This window comes from Psammomys obesus, unplaced genomic scaffold (assembly GCF_907164565.1).
Source record: "Psammomys obesus unplaced genomic scaffold, mPsaObe1.curated_primary_1811, whole genome shotgun sequence".
In the NCBI taxonomy this organism is placed as follows: Eukaryota; Metazoa; Chordata; class Mammalia; order Rodentia; family Muridae; genus Psammomys; species Psammomys obesus.
Window position 1 is genome coordinate 8846679 of NW_026596256.1, and position 18872 is coordinate 8865550.

General features: G+C 40.2%; 2 protein-coding genes across 2 annotated transcripts in view; one reads left to right on the forward strand and one right to left on the reverse strand.

Annotated features, from left to right (window-relative positions):
* The window catches only part of Med12l (mediator complex subunit 12L), a 301905-nt gene that overhangs the window by 172595 nt on the left and 110438 nt on the right, over positions 1-18872 (forward strand). The gene's annotated exons all lie outside the window — the stretch shown is intronic.
* On the reverse strand, positions 1050-6351 carry Gpr87 (G protein-coupled receptor 87). The gene is made up of 2 exons (XM_055596720.1): positions 6318-6351; positions 1050-2092 (listed from the first exon to the last, which is right to left on the reverse strand). The coding sequence occupies exons 1-2, from the start codon at positions 6349-6351 to the stop codon at positions 1050-1052; spliced, it is 1077 nt and encodes a 358-aa protein (XP_055452695.1).

Genomic DNA, 18872 nt, shown 5'->3' on the forward strand with positions numbered 1-18872 from the left:
AGCAAACATATCTTAACTATCCTGTTAAGGTTTTCTTCAGTGTTTCTTTAGTACAGTGTTAAAAATAGAACAGGGGCCGGAGAGATGGCTCAGCATATGAAGGCGTTCGTTTCCAAGTCTCAGGACCTAAGTTAAATCCCAGAGCCCATATGAAGGGAGGAAGGAACTCCGGCAAGTTGCCCTCCGACACCCGTGCGCACTTTGTAATGTGCACTACCCCACCTACACACACAAAGCAAACAAGTATAATAAAAAATGTAAAATACGAAATCCGACGTGACCCTCTGGCAGCTTAATACAAGCTTGAGAAACAAGGTCGTTCAAAGATTTCTTATTGGAGAAGAGAAGATAGTCAAACACTTAAATAACTACTGCTAGACTTTTTGACATAACTTAGTGAACGACATCTTTCATCTTACAGTTGCATAAACTACTGATATTCTTGTTGGGCATACATTACAGGGAAGAATATTTTATTAATGTTATTTTTATTAAAACAAGTTTTTAAAGGACAGTTTGATAAACTAAATATACATGTTAGCTAGGCCTGCATATTTTCCTGTCTACCCTTATCACATAAGCATTTAAGTACATCATGAAGTCCTCATCAAGAATTAAATGATGATAAATCTTTGTAATAGCCAATCACATTTCTTTCTCTAAAATAGCCTATTTGAAATGAGTTCCTTGATGGTGACATTATCAGCATGTGCTGTGAAAAACGTAGGTAAACTTCCCCCTCTGCCACTCCTCCACCTCCCCACCCCACATGCTTATCATGTGTTTATGGCTTTGATAAGCACGTGGAGGGGAAAATAGCCAAAGGACACTTAGGCCTTTTAAATAATTATTTTTCAAATACTGAAACTCAACAATTCACTATACCGTGAGTTCTCTACAGAAGTTATGCCCCAATATCTTGCAATTTCTATGCTTAAAAAAATAATCTGTGTTTTTGATGGGCTTCAGCCAGGGTAATAAAAAGAAACATTTATTTACACTTTTTACATATTGATCCCAGTAAGAATGGGTGGCCTGTCCTCTGGTCGCTAAACATCGGTGTAATCATAATAAATGCGCACTTCTGATCTCCGGACGCTTTGCAGCGATCTGATGCTTTCACTCCTCGTTCTTATGTTTGATTTCTTGAACAGCCTTCTTGAAAACGACCGACACATGAAGAAATAAATTATTGGGTCCAGGCACACGTTGCATGCCGACAGGAAAAGCGTCATTTCCTTGCAGTAATAGAGGATTTTGTGTGCTGACTCATCTAAAAGCCTATCCAGGTGACTAAAAGTAAAAGGGACCCTGCACAGGTGGTAGGGGAGGAAGCAGGTGAAAAACACAGCCACGACCACTCGGATGCTCTGGTTGTGCTTCCGCTTCCGGCTCGATTGACTTATGAACTGCCTGCTGGATTTGTGAATGTATCTGGATATGGCTATGTAGCATCCGATCAGAATCACCAGCACGACCATGAACAAACAGCTGTCCACATAGGTGACAGCCATATGCCACTTGGCTCCCAAAGGACTTTTAAGTTTCATGCAGTCATGAATATTCTCCTTAGTTGGTTGCCCATTAGTTAGTATGATATTTGGCAAGGACAGAACAGCCGTGATCACCCAAACACAAAGTGATAAAACTTTGGTAAAGGTTATGCTGTACATGCGAGAGTCACCAAAAGGCTTTACCACCTTTAGATAGCGATCGACACTGATCAGCCCAAGAAACACAATGGATGTGTACATGTTTGCGTAGAACAAAACTGAGGTGTATTTGCAGAGGATGAACTCAAAGTACCAAGGTCCGAGTCCCGCATCTCGGACTATTCGGAATGGGAATGTCAGTGTCATTATGAGGTCAGCTACCACTATATTTTTGAGATAAAAGATGAAGCTGGTTTTATTCCTAATGTGGAAGAAGATCCACACGGCCAGACCATTCAGCAGGATGCTTGCCACAAATATAACCAGGTAAAGCACTGGCAGGATGATGGTGTCAAATTCGTTGTGAAGGGTGGAGTTCTTCCCAGGTCCCTCGCTGGTGCTGTTTGCAGAGTGACTTGCTTGGCTGTATAGTTCATTACCTGCAGAAGTGGGAACATTTGCATTAGTACAACTGCCTCGCGTAGCGCTAAGTTGTCATTCTGAATGAGTGCAAAGAGTGTCTCAAAAGATTTTTAAAAATTTATTCATGTGTCTATCTGTGTACCACACATGCCAGCGCTACAGAGGTCAGAGGACGGCCTGTGGTCCCCAGGACCTGAGGCGGTTATGAGCTCCTGATTTGAAGTTCCCTTGTGATCTGAGTCCCCAGGAAGAGCCTGAAGCACTCTTAACCACCAAGTCATCTCTCCAGACCCTGCCTCCAAGATTTAAAGAAGTACTTGATTAATTTTTTTGAGTAACTAAATAACTAGTGGCTTTCCCTTCCCTACATTTCAAGATCCGTTGAATTTCTCTAGCAACCTATGGAAAATGGATATAGCATATCTATATAAAACCCTGCTGTTCAGCTCAACATTTGATTTTGTTACACATACCATGAGCAATACCTGAGATGGAAAATTGAAGTTTCCTTTACCCAGGCAGTGAAATAGAGCACAGAAGTTATATCAGTGTATTAGTTGACATAGTCCATCTCTTTGTTACTACCTACGTTTTAAGCTCTGCAGTCACCCCAAACCGCAAAGTAGGCAAGGAAAGCACTCTAAATTCTTTACCTCTGTTTGCTGGGGATTTTGTAGGGACCATTGTTAGAAATAGAAATGTAGTATTTTTCCCCACAGAAAACAAACAAACAAAATCAGCTTTCTTCTAAAGTGACACAATTCCTGAGTATAGCTAAATCTAATTTGTGGATCCACAAGAAATACATTATGTAAAAATACGTGCAGGCTGCTATTTTTGTTGTTATTTACAAGATTAGATTATACACTGCTATTATCATGAATTTTCAGTTTTTTTTTTTTTTTTTTTTGCTTTTAAAAAATCTGGTGCACTTGATTAAAGATATCATCACACTCTATTATTTAATTGATGAAATGGTGTGTAGGCATTTGATTTCTGCAGCAGCTGTGAACAGTCTCTTAGTCCCCTTTCGGAAGGAAGCACGGTGGTTATGGGAGGGTTCCACAGCTGTAGTCTGTGCTGTGGACCAGCTACTCCTACTGCTGTCACAGTGGTTTTCGAGGATTTCTTCAGCTGGGAGGTGAGCTGCATGGCAGTGTGTTCCAAAGTAGAATCTCTGAGGTTGGCTGTCTGGAGGCCTGTTGAGCTTTTCACTGATCAGCCTCCTGACTTTTGCTCTCATTATCCTCCTTGCCTTCTTCCCTGAGCAGGCGTTTGATGCTCTGGAAGTTTCCTGCCCCCCCCAGTTCCTCTTGAAGCTACTTCCTCAGTAACTCTTTGCGTTGTTTGATCAAACACGTTTGGTTACCTGTGTACTTAGACAATATAAACTATCATAGTGTACAAACATGTTTCAGATGTAAGGATGAAGGTCATTTCTGCGTTTTTAATTTCCATTAGTTAATAATAACATCATCTTAGTTATGTTTTTGGAATGATTTTTGTTTAGGGAATAACATGAATTTAGGTCCGATTTGCCCACATGGCTATTTTATTATATATTATTTTCTTTCTTTGAAGACGTGAAATAGCAAGGTGCTGATGCTATAATCCAAAAACAGGTTCTTAAATTACCACCTGAAATCTAAGTGTGGGTTTTTCTTCAGGAGCTGTCTCTTTTTCTGATTTTTTTTCCCCCTTTCATTCCTTGCTATGTTTTTAAAAACTGGTTTTTCTGGCCTAAATATTTTTATACAGGTTAGTAATTTATACCTATGCTAGCCTGTTATGAGACTGATGGTATTATTAAGCTTTACAAGTTAAAAATGCCTGATTCAGCTGCCATCCCAATTACTGCTTCCAATTTGAAATGCTGCCTTGCACATATTGCTGAGGCCTGTTTTGATTTAATAAAAAAGTGCAGGCTTGTCTTTTTCTGTACCAGAAGATCCCAATCAGCTCTCAAAGCTATTAAAGGCTTAAGAAGTGCAGCTTTAGTGAGTTTTAGATATCTGCTTGAATTGATTTACCCAATTAAGCTATTAACTACCACTTTCATCTTCCTGGGGATAGCACTCTTAGGGAAATACAGGAAGTCAAGTAAGTATTAATCAGGGTGAAAGTGCTCAGCTGAGGGACAGACCTTAAAAAGGAACAGCTATGTCATCACTTGCAATGATGGCTGTGTGTTGTAGCAATCAGATAGGAGCTGGTTTCTAAAAACCATTGTAAATGTAAATAGAATTCACTAGCTCTAACCTTTTGGGGGTGGGGTATTTCAGGTGTTAGTGTTAGCAGCCAGGATTTGTGTATACCCATTGTGGCCTAGAACACGTCTTTCTATCCCAGTGTTTCTACTAGATATGTGTCTTCATTATTATTATTATTATTATTATTATTATTATTATTATTATTATTATTATATTCCAAGGCTTAATTATATAGACAAGCACTCTTATTAAATGATAACATACCTAGCAATTATAGTTAATATTTAAGATAGTCTTCAATCCGAGTATCAATGAGTTCTGTCTTACTTAAAAAAAAAAATCAACCAACCAAAAAGCAAAGCAGAATAAAAACAAAAACCCTCAAGTATGAGTGACTTCACTTCACAGTGGTTCTTGGCCTATTTTGTGGCTTGTTTCTGTTCCCTTACAATTTTTTGCCTTAGCTCAGGAGCAGGATTCATGTTTTGGAGTACAGGCCTTCCCAGTTCAATGGGATAAGCGTATCCTGATTTTTACTTCATTCACAAATTCCAGATTTACAACACAGCTCAAACAAATGAGTAGTTAAAGCCTCTTCTGGGCTATTTTGTAAAATAATTTAATGAGAGACAACCGTGGTACCCCAGGAGCAGGATAAACCACCTGTGTGCTGCCCTAAAGGGCTGTAGCTTAATGTAGAAAATGTTAGCGTGACTTGGTGGTTGTTGACGTGACCGAGCATCATGTCTTCCCTGTCAGCTGCTCACACCTTGTCTTCTCCTTGGTCTTTCAGTTTTCCCTGATGTGTGTAGGTTTACACCTTCGTTATTCCTACTTAGGAACATTGGTCATCAAAAGAAAAAGGCTTTTTTTTTTTTTTCACCCAGTTGCTTTTATCAAGTTATTCTTCCAGTAAAGAATTTGGCCAATTTAAGGACCTCCTTTAATAATGAATCTCTTGGTCATTCATTAAGAAGAACTAGAAATTGATTTTAAAATAGACTGTGTTCTATGCCTACTAGAATGGTACTCCCTGTTCATCACTGGGCTTCATATAGAATGAGGATTAAAAGAAGCAAGGGGGAACCCCTTTGTCAATCTCTTCTGTGCTTTCCTACCCCAGATTCTTCTCAGTTAACTCTGAAAATGACAAATAAAAAATCTAGTCCCATTAAATATTTTATTTCGTGTATGAATGTGTGTATATGTGTGTGTTAGAGAAACTATGATTGTGTGTCTTGGGAGCATATGTATATGCATACTAGCTATCACACTATGTGTGAATTTTAAATCAAAATTTAGCACAAATACACTGTTCAAGTTAGCACTGTTCAGCGTTCTCAATGGTCACAATACCATGTAGGCCAGTGCAGACAGACTTTTCATCATTGTCATTTGTGTACTTAATGTGTCCATTTACTCTTAGAAATCTCTTTTTTATGCAGTTTCAGTGCAAGTGATTAAAGCTGTGGCACAGAATCAGAGCATGTTTGCCTTGGGTGCATCTACTGTATTGCTCATCAGGGTGTGTCACTCTGACACAGACTATTAAAGTCTCAGCACATGTCACTGCCCTACCTACCAGATGGAGCGAAATAATAAAGTTGTATAAATTATAGGGTGTCAATCCATGGTACAGCGGCCCTTGTAGGATTGTTTTCTAAATAGTTATCTAGTCTAGTAGGTAGATGTTGCTTTTGGCCTCCTGGGGAGCCTCAGTGAACCTTGGTGTGGACTATAAGGTGTGGCGACTAATATGCACTTTATTTTGAGTTTAACAAATCTTTCTCAAATATTCTGTCAATATTTGTTGCTTGTTTGTTTGTTTCAAAGATAGTGTTGAGATTCACTAAAGTTTTAAGTCAATTGCAGAAAGGTCGGTTTACCCTTGCGATGCTATCCTGTATGGCTGCTCTTGTACGCAGAATGAGAAATGGCTTTCCATAGTTTTTTTAGTTGGTTCTAAACTATCGCTTAGCCTACATAAGTCATGTTAAAGTGCAGTTCCTCTGTGTCTTTTTCTTTGGCTTACTTGGTAATTTTGCAAGTGTCAGGTTGAGCCCCATTCTCTAGCAGTGATGTATTGTAAGTCAAGATGCATGTCAGGAAACACTTGGGGACAGTTGAGGCACGAATTCAGCAAAGGTTATTCCTCGTTTGATTTCTGAGGAGACAAAAATGAAAGAAGGACCAGTTGATAAGGACTTTCCAAAAATAATGTTATTCTTTCAGTAAAAACAGTAAACCAACAACAAAACATTGGCACATTCTGTGATTAGAAAAAAATATTGTGTATCTGAGTATCTTTGCCACAAAATATATCTATTTTTATGCCTTTTTCTCATTTTGCTGTGAAATATGACCTCCATTTCTGTATGGTGTTGTCTGGATGCCCTGTTTGACTTTAGAAAGTTAGTTAACATATCCACTTATTGATTCATATCTCTGAAATGGTAATGTCAACTACAATCCCATAGGAATACAATAGGAATTGTGTAAAATAATCTGTTAGGTACCTTTGTATATTCAAAAATATCAGCTTATTTATCTAAACTTCATTTGTGTAACCCATCCTTTTAAAAAAACCTGATCATGTGATAAATGCTTATATGATGAGACTAATATTTAATTATAGATGGTTATTTTCAAAAGATCAAGCACTGATATTTATAAGTATTTTTCATTTTTTATTTTTACTTACTACAATTTATTGAATTGATATTCCAGCTGTGGCCCCCTCCCTCGTCTCCTCCCAATCCTACCCTTCCTCCCTCTTCTCCCCCTATGCCCCTCCCCTAGTCCACTGATAGGGGAGGTCCTCCTCCCCTTCTGTTTGACCCTAGCCTATCAGGTCTCATCAGAACTGGTTACATTGTCTCTGTGGCCTGGCAGAGCTGCACCCACCACTCAGAGATCTTATCACTGAGTCCAAGCCAGAGAAAGACCCTGCTCCCCTTACTAGGGACCCCACTTGGAGTCTGTAGGCTATATCTGAGCAGGAGTTTTATGTCCTCTCCATGCATTGTCCTTGGTTGGGGTATCATTCTCAGTTTTTGGCTCAGTTTTGGGGCTCAGTTTTTTGGCTCTGTTGGTCTCCTTTTGGATTCCTGTCTCCTCCAGATCTTTCTTCTTCCCCTTATTTCATAAGATTCCCTGCATTCTGCCCAAAGTTTGGCTATAAGTCTCAGCTTCTGCTTTGATACCTTGATCAGTAGAGTCTTTCAGAGGCCATCTGTGGTAGGCTTCTGTCCTGTTCCCTGTCTTCTCCTGCTTCCGATTTCTATAACATTTTTTCTTCTGATGAGGACTGAGCATCTTCCCTAGGGTCTTCCTTGTTGTTTAGCTTCTTTAGGAGTATAGATTTTTGTATGTTTATCCTCTATTATATGGCTAATATCCCCTTAAGAATGAGGAAATCATGAAATTTGCAGGCAAATAGTGGGAACTAGAAAAGATCATCTTGAGTGAGGTAACCCAGAAGCAGAAAGACACACAGTATAAGTATTTTTAATTTATTATTTTATGTCCACATATGTCTATGCATCATGTGTGGAGACTTTAAAAGGTAGAATCTGAGCTACAGATGGTTATAAGCTGCAGTGTGGGTTTTGAACTCGGGTTCTCTGGAAGAGCAGCCAGCACTCTTAACTGCTGAACTGTCTCTCCAGCCTATATATAGGTGTTTCATAAACTATGATGCATTTAGCACCCTGTGATCTCTGGGGTTCTAGCTTTTCCTGTAAACCAATCAGCCTTGTGACTTCTAATCAGCCTATATGACCTTTTTAGAATTGACTGGCAGCTCTGTCAAATCCGTGTCAAGACTCAAATTCACATGAATTTATATACTTTCCTCATGAGTAAATTTCTGCTAAGGATTTAATATCATTTGAATATTTGTCTTATTTGTTTTGCATTGTGAAAACCATATTCCTTTTAATCTCAATATTAAGCTAGAGGAGAATCTGTAGTACGTTTGTGTAAATTACTTTTCCCGGCCTTCAGATGCTTTACGAAAAGGTTAACAGAAAGCATCTGTTATGCAGTAAGTAGCACATGTTTTGAAATTTTGTTTCCTGACTCACTCTTTTCCAACCATGTCTATCTTGAGTTCCTGGCCTTCTCTTTGGGACTGACTGAACAGAGAAGGCTTTGGGGAACTGTTTGGGAGAGTGTGTTGTTAAAGGAAAATATTCATATGAGCAGTTTCCTGTAAGGGAAGTCACATTGTTCCTTATGAAATGAAACCATCCTCCCTGATGCTGCTCTCATCTGAGAAGCTGCCGAGCGAGAGCCTCCAACGCCGGTCATTCCCAGGGATGGACACTGCTGACTTTCCCCCCGTGTGTTTGCTGAGCTAGCAGAAAAAGAGCACTGAAGGGATAGGTGAGTCTCAGCATGTGGCTGGGCTCTTCTTCCCAATAATTGTAATATCACATGCAATTAAGTCTTGAGTGTGGCAGTAGATGGAAGAAAAATTGTTCTTTTTTTTCCCTTCAAGTTTAGGGATCCCTTCTATTCCATCCAAAACTAGCTCTTTGGAAAAAGTAGACAGCTCCCCACTCCTGTACCTCCTTTTGAATACTCTAGTACCTGGAATGTAGCAGACTTCAGGAGAAAACTTTTTTGGTTACTAGACTGTAGATGATTAGGGATTTTAAAGTCTTTTTTATTTTGAGTGTTGGTTCTTTGTTCTTTTTAATGTAAGGCAAGGAGGCACAACCTTACTTTTTATTACCACATGAGTTTCCTGAAATGTAAAATCATTTTAATAAATTTATGGGACAAAAGCTCTTTAATTTTAGCCATTTCTATTCCCAGATCATATACTCTTCCTTTTCCACATTCACCTTTCTTAGGCCCCATCAGTAGCAGTAAGAAAGATAGTAGATAGCCACTGGGCACAGACAGAAGTGTGTGTAGTCTAAGACATTCCCATTTCACGATTCTAGTGGACTATTTGTGTTAATAATGTGTGGGAAAACTTTATAAGTTCCTGTTAAGAGTGCTATCCAATTAAGACAGAAAATTTGTCTAGCTAGACATCTCGCCAGCAGTATGGGAACAAACAGTCAGCATTGCTGTAGTTGTATAAAGAACAGAGAACATCAGAGGGCTGACCTGCTTTTTGAGAAGCAGCCTTAGGGACAGCAGAGTACACACAGGGGTGCCAGAGGCTTTGGAATTATCAGTAGACAGAGATGCCAGGTAGACCAAAAAGTGCATTGACAAAAGGCGGGCATGTGGCTGGACTTGTCCTGTGGGGAAGTCAAATGACAAAGGGCAGCTCGGTGCCATTGGAGGGAGTCCTGTTCATCTGTGCTGGGATCCAGGTAGAGGAGGGCAGTAGGGCAGATACACGGTGACCCAGGGCTGAGTAATGCTGTACGCTGAAGAAACGACTGCAGACAGCTCTTTTCTTTAACTGTGACTGTTATGGGAAGGAGAAAGAGAAGGCCAGAGGTAGAGATGGATATAAAAGCAGTTTGTATTATCGAACTCCTTTTATGACTGACTGATAGAAGCGCTTGTTTAAGTAAACTGCTTAATTGTTGTTATTGTAAAATTATATTCTCCCAGTGTGAATGAAATAAAACAAACAAACCCAAACAACTTGTCCTCCATTCTAGCCATGGATGTTGATGCCATGATAAAATGCAAAAACAAAACAAAACAAAAACCAAGGATTTTACTGAGTTTCAGCTTTGTTGCCTTTCAGCTTCTTGACTCTCCATTCTCTCAAATATAAAAGTGAAAACCAAGCATCATTTTACATAAAAGCCAGCATAGCTGCGTATGGTCAGCTCCCTATTGTACATCAAGGACACAGGTTTTACTTGGAGATGGACAGCAAGGCACAGGGTAAAATGATTCTTTGCCCTTTCGTCTGAGGTGAGAGTGTCATGGGGTTTGTAGCCTGAGCTGTCTTTCAGGAGTCTACTGGTAGTTTTCTCTTCCTTCACACTGCCTCACCTGTCTGCTCCCACTTTGCCTTGTGTGCATCTCAGCTTTCAGCCTCCATGTGTTCTTACTACCATGTGCCCTGGAGCCTCTGCATGTCCTGACACTCACCACTCCTTATAAAGATTGCTTCAGGTGGAGTAAAGGGCCGTGTTCCAGACGAACTCACTCATGGGTGGGACTCCTGTCCTGCCTCCTACTATTCCCCTGGCTGACAGCTGATGAAACCACCGAAGAATGTGGTGTCTGTGGTTGCCCCACATTTCACAGCTCTTTGGGGTTATTGGTGTTGGTATTGGTGCTTTTAGACCTGTTCTCTTCAGCCACCTGCTGATAGCATGCCATAGCTAGTTAACTGTGTTTTTCTGTTGCCTATTTTAAAATGAGGGTGTAGGGAAAGGGTTCATATTCAGTATTTTTTGCTCTTAGACTCTTGAACACAGGCTTGTCTAGAACAGTCCTATGACCTAAATATTTTATCCTCCTAACTCTGTCAGATGATAAGTTGGAAGATTCTAGTTGACTTGTCCTGCTTCACATAGCAAATAATGGTTGTAGCTGGGACTCATGCAAAGTCTGATGAAAGCTGATCAGAGTTCTTTCTGTCATACCATGGTACGGTCAAAACGAAGAATAATTTTGAGTGTTCATTTTATTTTGGAGGTCAGGAAGTTGGAAGGGGTATTGGGTAGAGGGAGAAGTTTGTCTTCCTGCCAGACACAAGAAAGAACTGCTAATCTCCCCAGCTGGAGTCTAGTTTTCTTTGGCATGAACACTGCTACATGTATCAGGAAGCATCATAGTAGAATCCAGATGGGGTCTTGTCCCTAAGCTGGGGAGAGCTTCTGCAGAGCAGGAACACTGGGAATTAGCCACCTCTTCCTGATGGGAGGGGCTCCTGCCCACAGGTGCTGGCACTCCAGCCTACAGGCACTTGATTGCACAACCTTAGATCTACTGCAGTTACCATTTACTCATATGTGGCTACACTGAAACTATAAATACCTTTTTATTCCCCCTCTGTAACCCCAATTCCTGTTTTCTCTTGCATTAGTGACTATCACTTAAAATGCTGTAAAATGGTCTCAGTTCTCTACCCACCAGGAGAAAAAATGGATGCAAGAAATTATTTTTTTTCATACTTAAGGGGAGATTTTTTTCCCCCTTGTGCTGTTGGGGGCTACCCTGGGATCTCATGCAGAACATGTGGCTGATGGGCACTGAGTTGTGTCTGAAGTTCACCTCTGAGACTACACTTGTCATATCGGAGCTGGATTTAGGCTTAGTCATCTACCGTGCCCAGTTAGTAAAGAGTAGAATCCTGATCATACTGTTGAACTGCTTTTTTTTAAATAATTATTTTTATTTTTATTAATTACAGTTTATTCAAGTTGTATCCCTCCTGTACCTCCCTCTCTCCTCCCCTCCCAATCCTACCTTCCCTTTTCCCCACCCATGTCCCTCTCCCAGTCCATTGAAAAGGGAGGTCCTCCTCTTCCCTCTGATGCTAGTCTATCAGGTCTCATCAAGAGTGGCTGCATTATTTTCTTCTGTGGCCTGGTAAAGTTGTTCCCCTCTCAAGGGGAGGTGATCAAAGAACAGGCCATCAGTTCATGTCAGAGAGACTCCCTGTCCCCATTACTATGGAGGCCACTTGGATACTGAACTGCCATAGGCTACCTCTGTGCAACGGTTCCAGACCATCTTCATGAGTGGTTCTTGGCTGGAGTATCAGTTTCAGAAAAGACCCCTGTGCCCAGACTTAAGGATCTGTCGCTGTCCTTGTGGAGCTCCTGTCCTCTCCAGGTCTCAGTATCTCCCACTTTTTTCATAAGATTCCCTGTACTCTGCCCAAAGTTTGGCTATGAGTCTCAACATCTGCAGGGTAGAACCTTTCAGAAGCCCTCTGTGGTAGGCTCCTGTCCTGTACCCTGTTTTCTCCCTCCTCTGATATCCATCCTCTTTGCCTTTCTGAATGGGGATTGAACATCTTAGCCAGAGTCCTCCTTCTTAATTAGCTTCCTTAGGTGTACAGATTTTAGTATGTTTATCCTATATTATGTCTAGTATCCACTTCTGAGTGAGTATATACCCTGTGTGTCTTTCTGCTTCTGGGATACCTCACTCAGGATGATCTTTTCCAGTTCCCACCATTTACCTGCAAATTGCATGATTTCCTTGTTTTTATCGCTGAGTAATATTCCATTGTGTAGATGTACCACAATTTCTGTATCTATTCCTCAACTGAGGGGCATCTGGGTTGTTTCTAGCTTCTGGCTATTATGAATAAAGCTGCTACAAACATGGTTGAGCAGATGGCCTTGTTGTATACTTGAGTGTCTTTTGGATATATCCCTAGGTGTAGTATAACTTGATCTTGAGGAAACACTATTCCTAATTGTCTGAGAAAGTGCCAGATTGATTTCCAAAGTGGTTGTATAAGTTTACATTCCCACCAGCAATGGAGGAGGGTTCCCCTTTCTCCACATCCTCTCCAGCATGTGTTGTCACTTGAGTTATTCATCTTAGCCATTCTAATGGGTGTAAGGTGAAATCTCAGGGTCGTTTTGATTTGCATTTCCCTGATGACTAAGGATGTTGAACATTTCTTTAAATGTTTCTCTGCCATTTGATATTCCTCTATTGAGAGTTCTCTGTTTCGCTCTGTACACCATTTTTTTAATTGGATTACTTGATTTGTTGCTGTTTAACTTCTTGAGTTATTTATATATATTGGATGGAAAGATCTCCCATGCTCATGGCTTGGCAGGATTAACATAGTAAAAATGGTCATCTTTCCAAAAGCAATCTACAGATTCATTGCAATTCCCATCAAGTTACCAACACAGTTCTTTACAGACCTTGAAAGAGAACTTCTCAACTCCATATGGAATAACAAGAAACCCAGAATTGCTAAAACAATCCTTTACAATAAAATATCTTCTGGAGGTATCTCTATCCCTGATCTCAAGCTGTATTATAGAGCAACAGTAATAAAAACTGCATGGTACTGGCATAGAAACAGAATGGTGGATCAATGGAACCAAAGAGAAGACCCAGAAATAAACCCACACACTTATTATGGACACCTGATTTTTGACAAAGATGCCAAAACCATACAATGGAAAAAAGATAGCATCTTCAACAAATGGTGCTGCTCTGACTGGATGTCTACATGTAGAAAAATGCAAATAGATCCATACTTATCACCCTGCACAAAACTGAAGTCCAAGTAGATCAAAGACCTCAACATAAAATGAGACACATTATATAGATTAGAAGAAAAAGTGAGGAAGAGCCTTGAACTCATTAACAGAGGAGACAACTTCCTGAACAGAACACCAACAGCACAGGCTCTAAGAGCAACAATCAATAAATGGGACCTCATGAAACCGAAAACTTTTTTAAAGCAAAGGACACTGTTGTCAGAACAAAATGATTGCCTACAGATTGGGAAAGAATCTTTACCAACCCTATATCTATCAGAGAGCTAATATCCAGTTGAACTGCTTTTATGATCAGAAAAAAATGGGTGTCTTGCTCTTACTACTTTACAAGTGGTGGAACAGGAGCAGAGATAGATCTCTGCTCTCCTGGTGGGTGATGGGATGACCAGAGCACATCATCATACAGGACTGAGAACTGCTGCTGTCGGCAGTCAACTTTATAGTTCACACAGCCCTGCTGTGCTCTCAAACTTGTTAGGTTGGATCTCTGCCTGGGTGGGGAGCTACTTGTTCAGTCCAGGGAAACACCCTTCTGGAAGGAGGAACCTGTAGGTGTGGCCTTCTCAGCCACAGCTATAGGCTTCACAAATTGCAGTATTGCCCATCTGGTCACAGTCTGAAAGATGAATTCCAGTTAAAGACTTGTTCCCTAAGTGCAGTTGCTTGCTGCTAAGTTTTTAGACTTGGTGGTGGTGGTCTCAAGTAACAGAATGTATCTTTGTCCCTTTCTTATTCTCTGTTTCGCAGTTTGCGCTCAGGAAAGTCACATCTCTTAATTGTAAGAACTTTAATTCTAATCGGTTTTTACTTTCTTGCTGGAAAGTACACTAGGCCTACCAGGCATTCAGGAATACTGATGGGAGCTTGCATTGCAGTGGTAAAGATAAAAGCACACAGAAGTACCAGACAACAAGCCTCTGTGGAAAAGAAAAATCTCCCTTAAATTCTGGAATCATATAGCCTAAGAATCTTTTCCAGTTTATTGGGGGGGGGATAATGAATGAATAAATAGATGTGAGTATTTCCAAAAAATTAATATAATAACACTGCTGAAGATCTGGGAGGGAAAAGAAGGTTACCTGACTGGTTCTAAGTCTCCCTTTTCTGTAATGAAATTAGGTCACACCATATTCAACTTCGTGTTATTTACTTTAGTAGAAACAATTACCTAAACCAAGAGAACGTTTTCATTTTTTTTTAACCCTGGTTTTCATTATCAGTTTGAAAATTCAAAAGTGAGGTCATTAACTTGAGTAGACTTATACTTGAGTAGACATTATAATGTATAATTATACATTAGCATTTTCCCCATTGTTTTTCTACTCTCACAAAAACCAAACACCACATCCCCACAGGTACCTGTGGGTGAAAACAGAATTCCTTAGTATGGCCAGTCTTTTACCGCTTTTGGGGTTCTTCTTTTCTTACTTTTCATCCCCTCAGTTTCACCCCCTATTACTAGATGGGAGAGGAACAAGGATGGGGGGGATGGAATCCTTGATTCCTTTGTCTTGTGTCTTATTTGAGCACACCTACTAACAAACCACAGCTGAACCCCCTGAACCACCAAAACAACCAACCCCACATCTTCGGGCTCTAGCATTTATATACCCTCTGAAAATTTCCCAGAATTCCAGAAGTCACACAATTGAAGAAACTATCTGCACATGGCAAGACCACGCCTCTGCTAGAGCCAGAGGCAAAATGTAGTCTGCTGCTGTAAACAGTCCCAAGTAGCCCCATGTCCCGACACCTGGGATTAAAATGAAAACATACTCTTATATTTCTGTGTTTTTAAAGAAACCAAAAGTCTATAATTGTCACTTCACCTTTCCTGTTATACATTTATCAAAGTAATTCCTAGTTAAGTATATTGTCAACTTATAGTATGTTTTAATAATCATCCTTAATAGTATTTGAATAAAAATAATTCTTCTGGCTATTATATAAACAGTAATTCCCAGTTAGAATTAGTAGACTTAGTGTTTAACACTTCCCACATCTATTTTCATCTGCCCATGCCCACCTGCCCTTTGGCAGCTGTAAAGTGCCCCAAGGCCTTCTGTCCTAAGACTCCATCTTCTTTGTCTGCTTGGCAGGTGATTTGTAAGTTTTAAAAGTCTGACTTATCTGTTGCCTTTTCTTGAAGTCTCCCCTGTTCATGCACCATGTAAATGTTATTGTGGTACCTGTGTGGCTGCTTGGTGGCTCATTCCTCCAGCTGTGTATTACATTTTAGTAGTTCTGTTGTCTGCCTATGTGTTGCTGCAGCCTTCTGATTTGTGGGTCTAACCAGGATACCTGAAGGACAGAATCATTGCTCAACACGCATTTTATTTAAAATGATGGTATCACATGGAACTTGGCCCCAAGCTGACTTAATCACATGTGGATGGGCATCTGCTGTTTCCCTATGGACATCTGCCTTTCCAAGTGAAAAAGTACAATGAAGGACAAGCTGAGGGAATGAGAGAAATTGGCAGTCTTCAGAGAGGCTTACATGAGGAAGACCTATCAGGTGGATACCGAGCACTCTGTGTGCCTCTGGCCAGCTCACCACGGCGGGGTTGCAAATTCAAACACTGGTAGTCACTCCAAGCAAAGTCAGTGGGAGCAGTCCGCGAATGCTAAGAGAGCAAAGCCAGCAGCTGATGAGGGAGGAGCATAATCTGGAAGGGCTGAGTGAGTTGGGACTGTGACCTCAGCGGCAGAAGCAGCTGCTCTCACACTCTGGGTTACTGCTGTTCTTAAGTCCACTGCAGGAAACCATGTGATTTACAGTCCACAGATGTGGGTTGTAGACAAAGTTGCATGGGCATTGAGTTCTGTATTTAGACATGCAGACCAAATATAACTTGTCTGTAGGTTACAGCCTAGGACATCTAATTTCATAGTGAGGATACCTCCTTCTCATTTCTCTTCTTTGCTTCTCTCCTAATCCTTATAAGATCTGGTACTTATTTGGCTGATAACTATCCCAAACTTTCTCATTTTTTTATCAATTTCCTCTAATTCGGTGGCATTTTTTCTTTCATTAAAATTGATAAGCCTTTAAAAGTTTTTAGTTGATATAGAGAATTTTACAGTCTAGCCATTCCATTATAACTGATCTGAAGTTTATATTTCTTCAGAATCTCTGAACTCTCTTTTTTTGTTGGTGCTGCCATATTAGACTAGAGCATAAGAAGGTGCTTTTTATTGGTCCAAATGCTGTTTCTGAATCATTCTACCAGTGTGGTACTAGGAAAGTTTTGAAAGTTAGAATCATGTCAACTGGGAAGAAGGAGCAGCAAGTTTTCCTTAGAGTATATGAAGTAGTAGCAAGGTGAGCATATTCAGGACTACCTCCCGTCCATAGCCCACCTCTGCAGAATGGCTCTGCCTGCACTGTGTCCACAGGCGTTAGGCCTCTCTGCCCTCAGTACTCAATGCAGCCCCCTCACTCTGTTTGAGGACTTGTGGGGAAAAGTTTTTTCTAGCCTCTTTATTGAGAATATTGTTCTTTCAGGATTACAGTGAGGTGATTAATATTCAACACTTTATGCCTGATCCTATATTGGTACAATTGCCTTCAGGCTTTCTGCTCTCAAATAGATGGAGATGCGTGAATTTGGTGAACTCGCCTTCTCATGTTAGCTTAAATTTTCCACCGTTTCTTTTCTAACTTCCCTTTTCTCTGTCTGTCTGTTTGTATCAGTCAGTCTATCTGTCTATCTTTTCTGTGTGTGAAGAGTTTACTTGTGAATGTTTGAGTGCAGGCTTGAGCAGACATGTGTATTCTATGTGTGGTGGTTGAGGTTGACATTGAATGTCTTCCTCAATTATTCTCTTTTAGACAGGTTCTCTCACCAAGGCTGGAGTTTACCAATTTGGCTGGACTGGCTGGCCAGAGAGTTCCAGTAGCTCTACCTGTCTCTGCCTCCATAGTGCTAGTGTTACTCAAGCATGCTATCATGCCTGGTCTCTCATGCGGGAATCTGAATGCAGGTGAAGTGGCCAGCATTGTACTAACTGACCATCTTCCCCACCCCCTTTCTTACATAAATTTCATTTGAAATTTCTTTGTACTGAGCATCTCTGTACAGGACCCCATTTCTCTGTCTTCTCTCTGTCTGTCTGTCTATCTATCTGTGTATACATACCTCCATGCATATAAACTTACATACAATATGTAGGTATATATGTATGTATAGAATGTGCATTTGGACCAGGCAGAGTTAATAACCCTGTGAGTACATTGGAAGAAATACTTGGTTGGCACAAAATTGAGTTGTTTATGGAAGAGAAGGGGACAGCATGGGAAATGTACCATTTCTGACAGGAGCTGGATGGGGGAAAACTTTGAGGTAGAAATATTTGGCTTTGTCACACAGGGACAAACTCTGAGGTAGATAATAGTTTCTTTCAGATTAGCAAGAAAAGGGTGGCCAAAGTCAGGGAACAGGGGGAAGGCTTAGTGTATCATGGCATGTTTCTCTCATGCCTGCAATTTTGAATGCTTGAAATGGTTTCTGCATAGGCTGGCTAACTAATTAGCAGCTGTCTGATTTGTGGTTTCATATGGACTGTAAACAGAGGGACAACACTGTGTCCCAACATGACTCTGGACACTGTTGTGTAGATACCATTTCTGGTTTTCAAGAGAAAAAAATAGTGGTAAATTTTGAAGTATTACACTGGTGACTGTAGGCATAAAGTTGGTAGGATTGTGAGGTTTTGTTTGTTTTTGAATTTTATTTATGAAGTATTTTTGTTGTTTGCACCATAAAGCAGGGTAGATATTTTAGGTGAGAGGATAAAGGCAATGTTGATGATTAGCAGATGTGTATTGTTGGGTTTGTTCAAAACAGTCACAATGGTCTCTGCTGGTCCTTTGATGGAATTTCACCTTTGCGATGGTACTGGTGCAGCATCTTGCCATTGCTATGTATGTTCCCTATGTTTAGACGGTATTTGATCTTCATTTAGTCATTTGTTTTACCACAGTCTTTTGGATGCATGACTACTTGTCAAATCTTGTTACTCCTCATACTTGCAAACTAACAGATAATAAATAAAACTGAAAATAAATACAGCCGCGAATATTTCTTCAGTTGCTTTAGCAAGTATCTTACAAACCCGAATGATAACGTACTAGCAGACTTAAAATTACACTTTTCTCAAAATCAATAATAACTTAGACAATCCTGACCAGTTGCAAACTATCACCTTACTCAATATTTTTATTACATCTTTAAAATGCCAGTTGAAAACAAAAATAACAGAATTGTAGTGGGAGTTACTAAAAACACTGCATATTCTTATAAATCTTGAAGAATGGCAGTGTACCCAATGATGAAATACCTTTTTTTGTTTTTTCTTTTCTTTCTTTCTTTCTTTTCTTTTTTTTTTTTTTTTTT

Coding starts and splice junctions, on each gene's coding strand:
- Gpr87 (XM_055596720.1), bottom strand. CDS start 6,351: ATGGGGCTCAACCTGACACTTGCAAAATTACCAA. Junction 2,093..6,317: donor GACACTTGCAAAATTACCAA/GTAAGCCAAAGA, acceptor CCACTTCTGCAG/GTAATGAACTATACAGCCAA.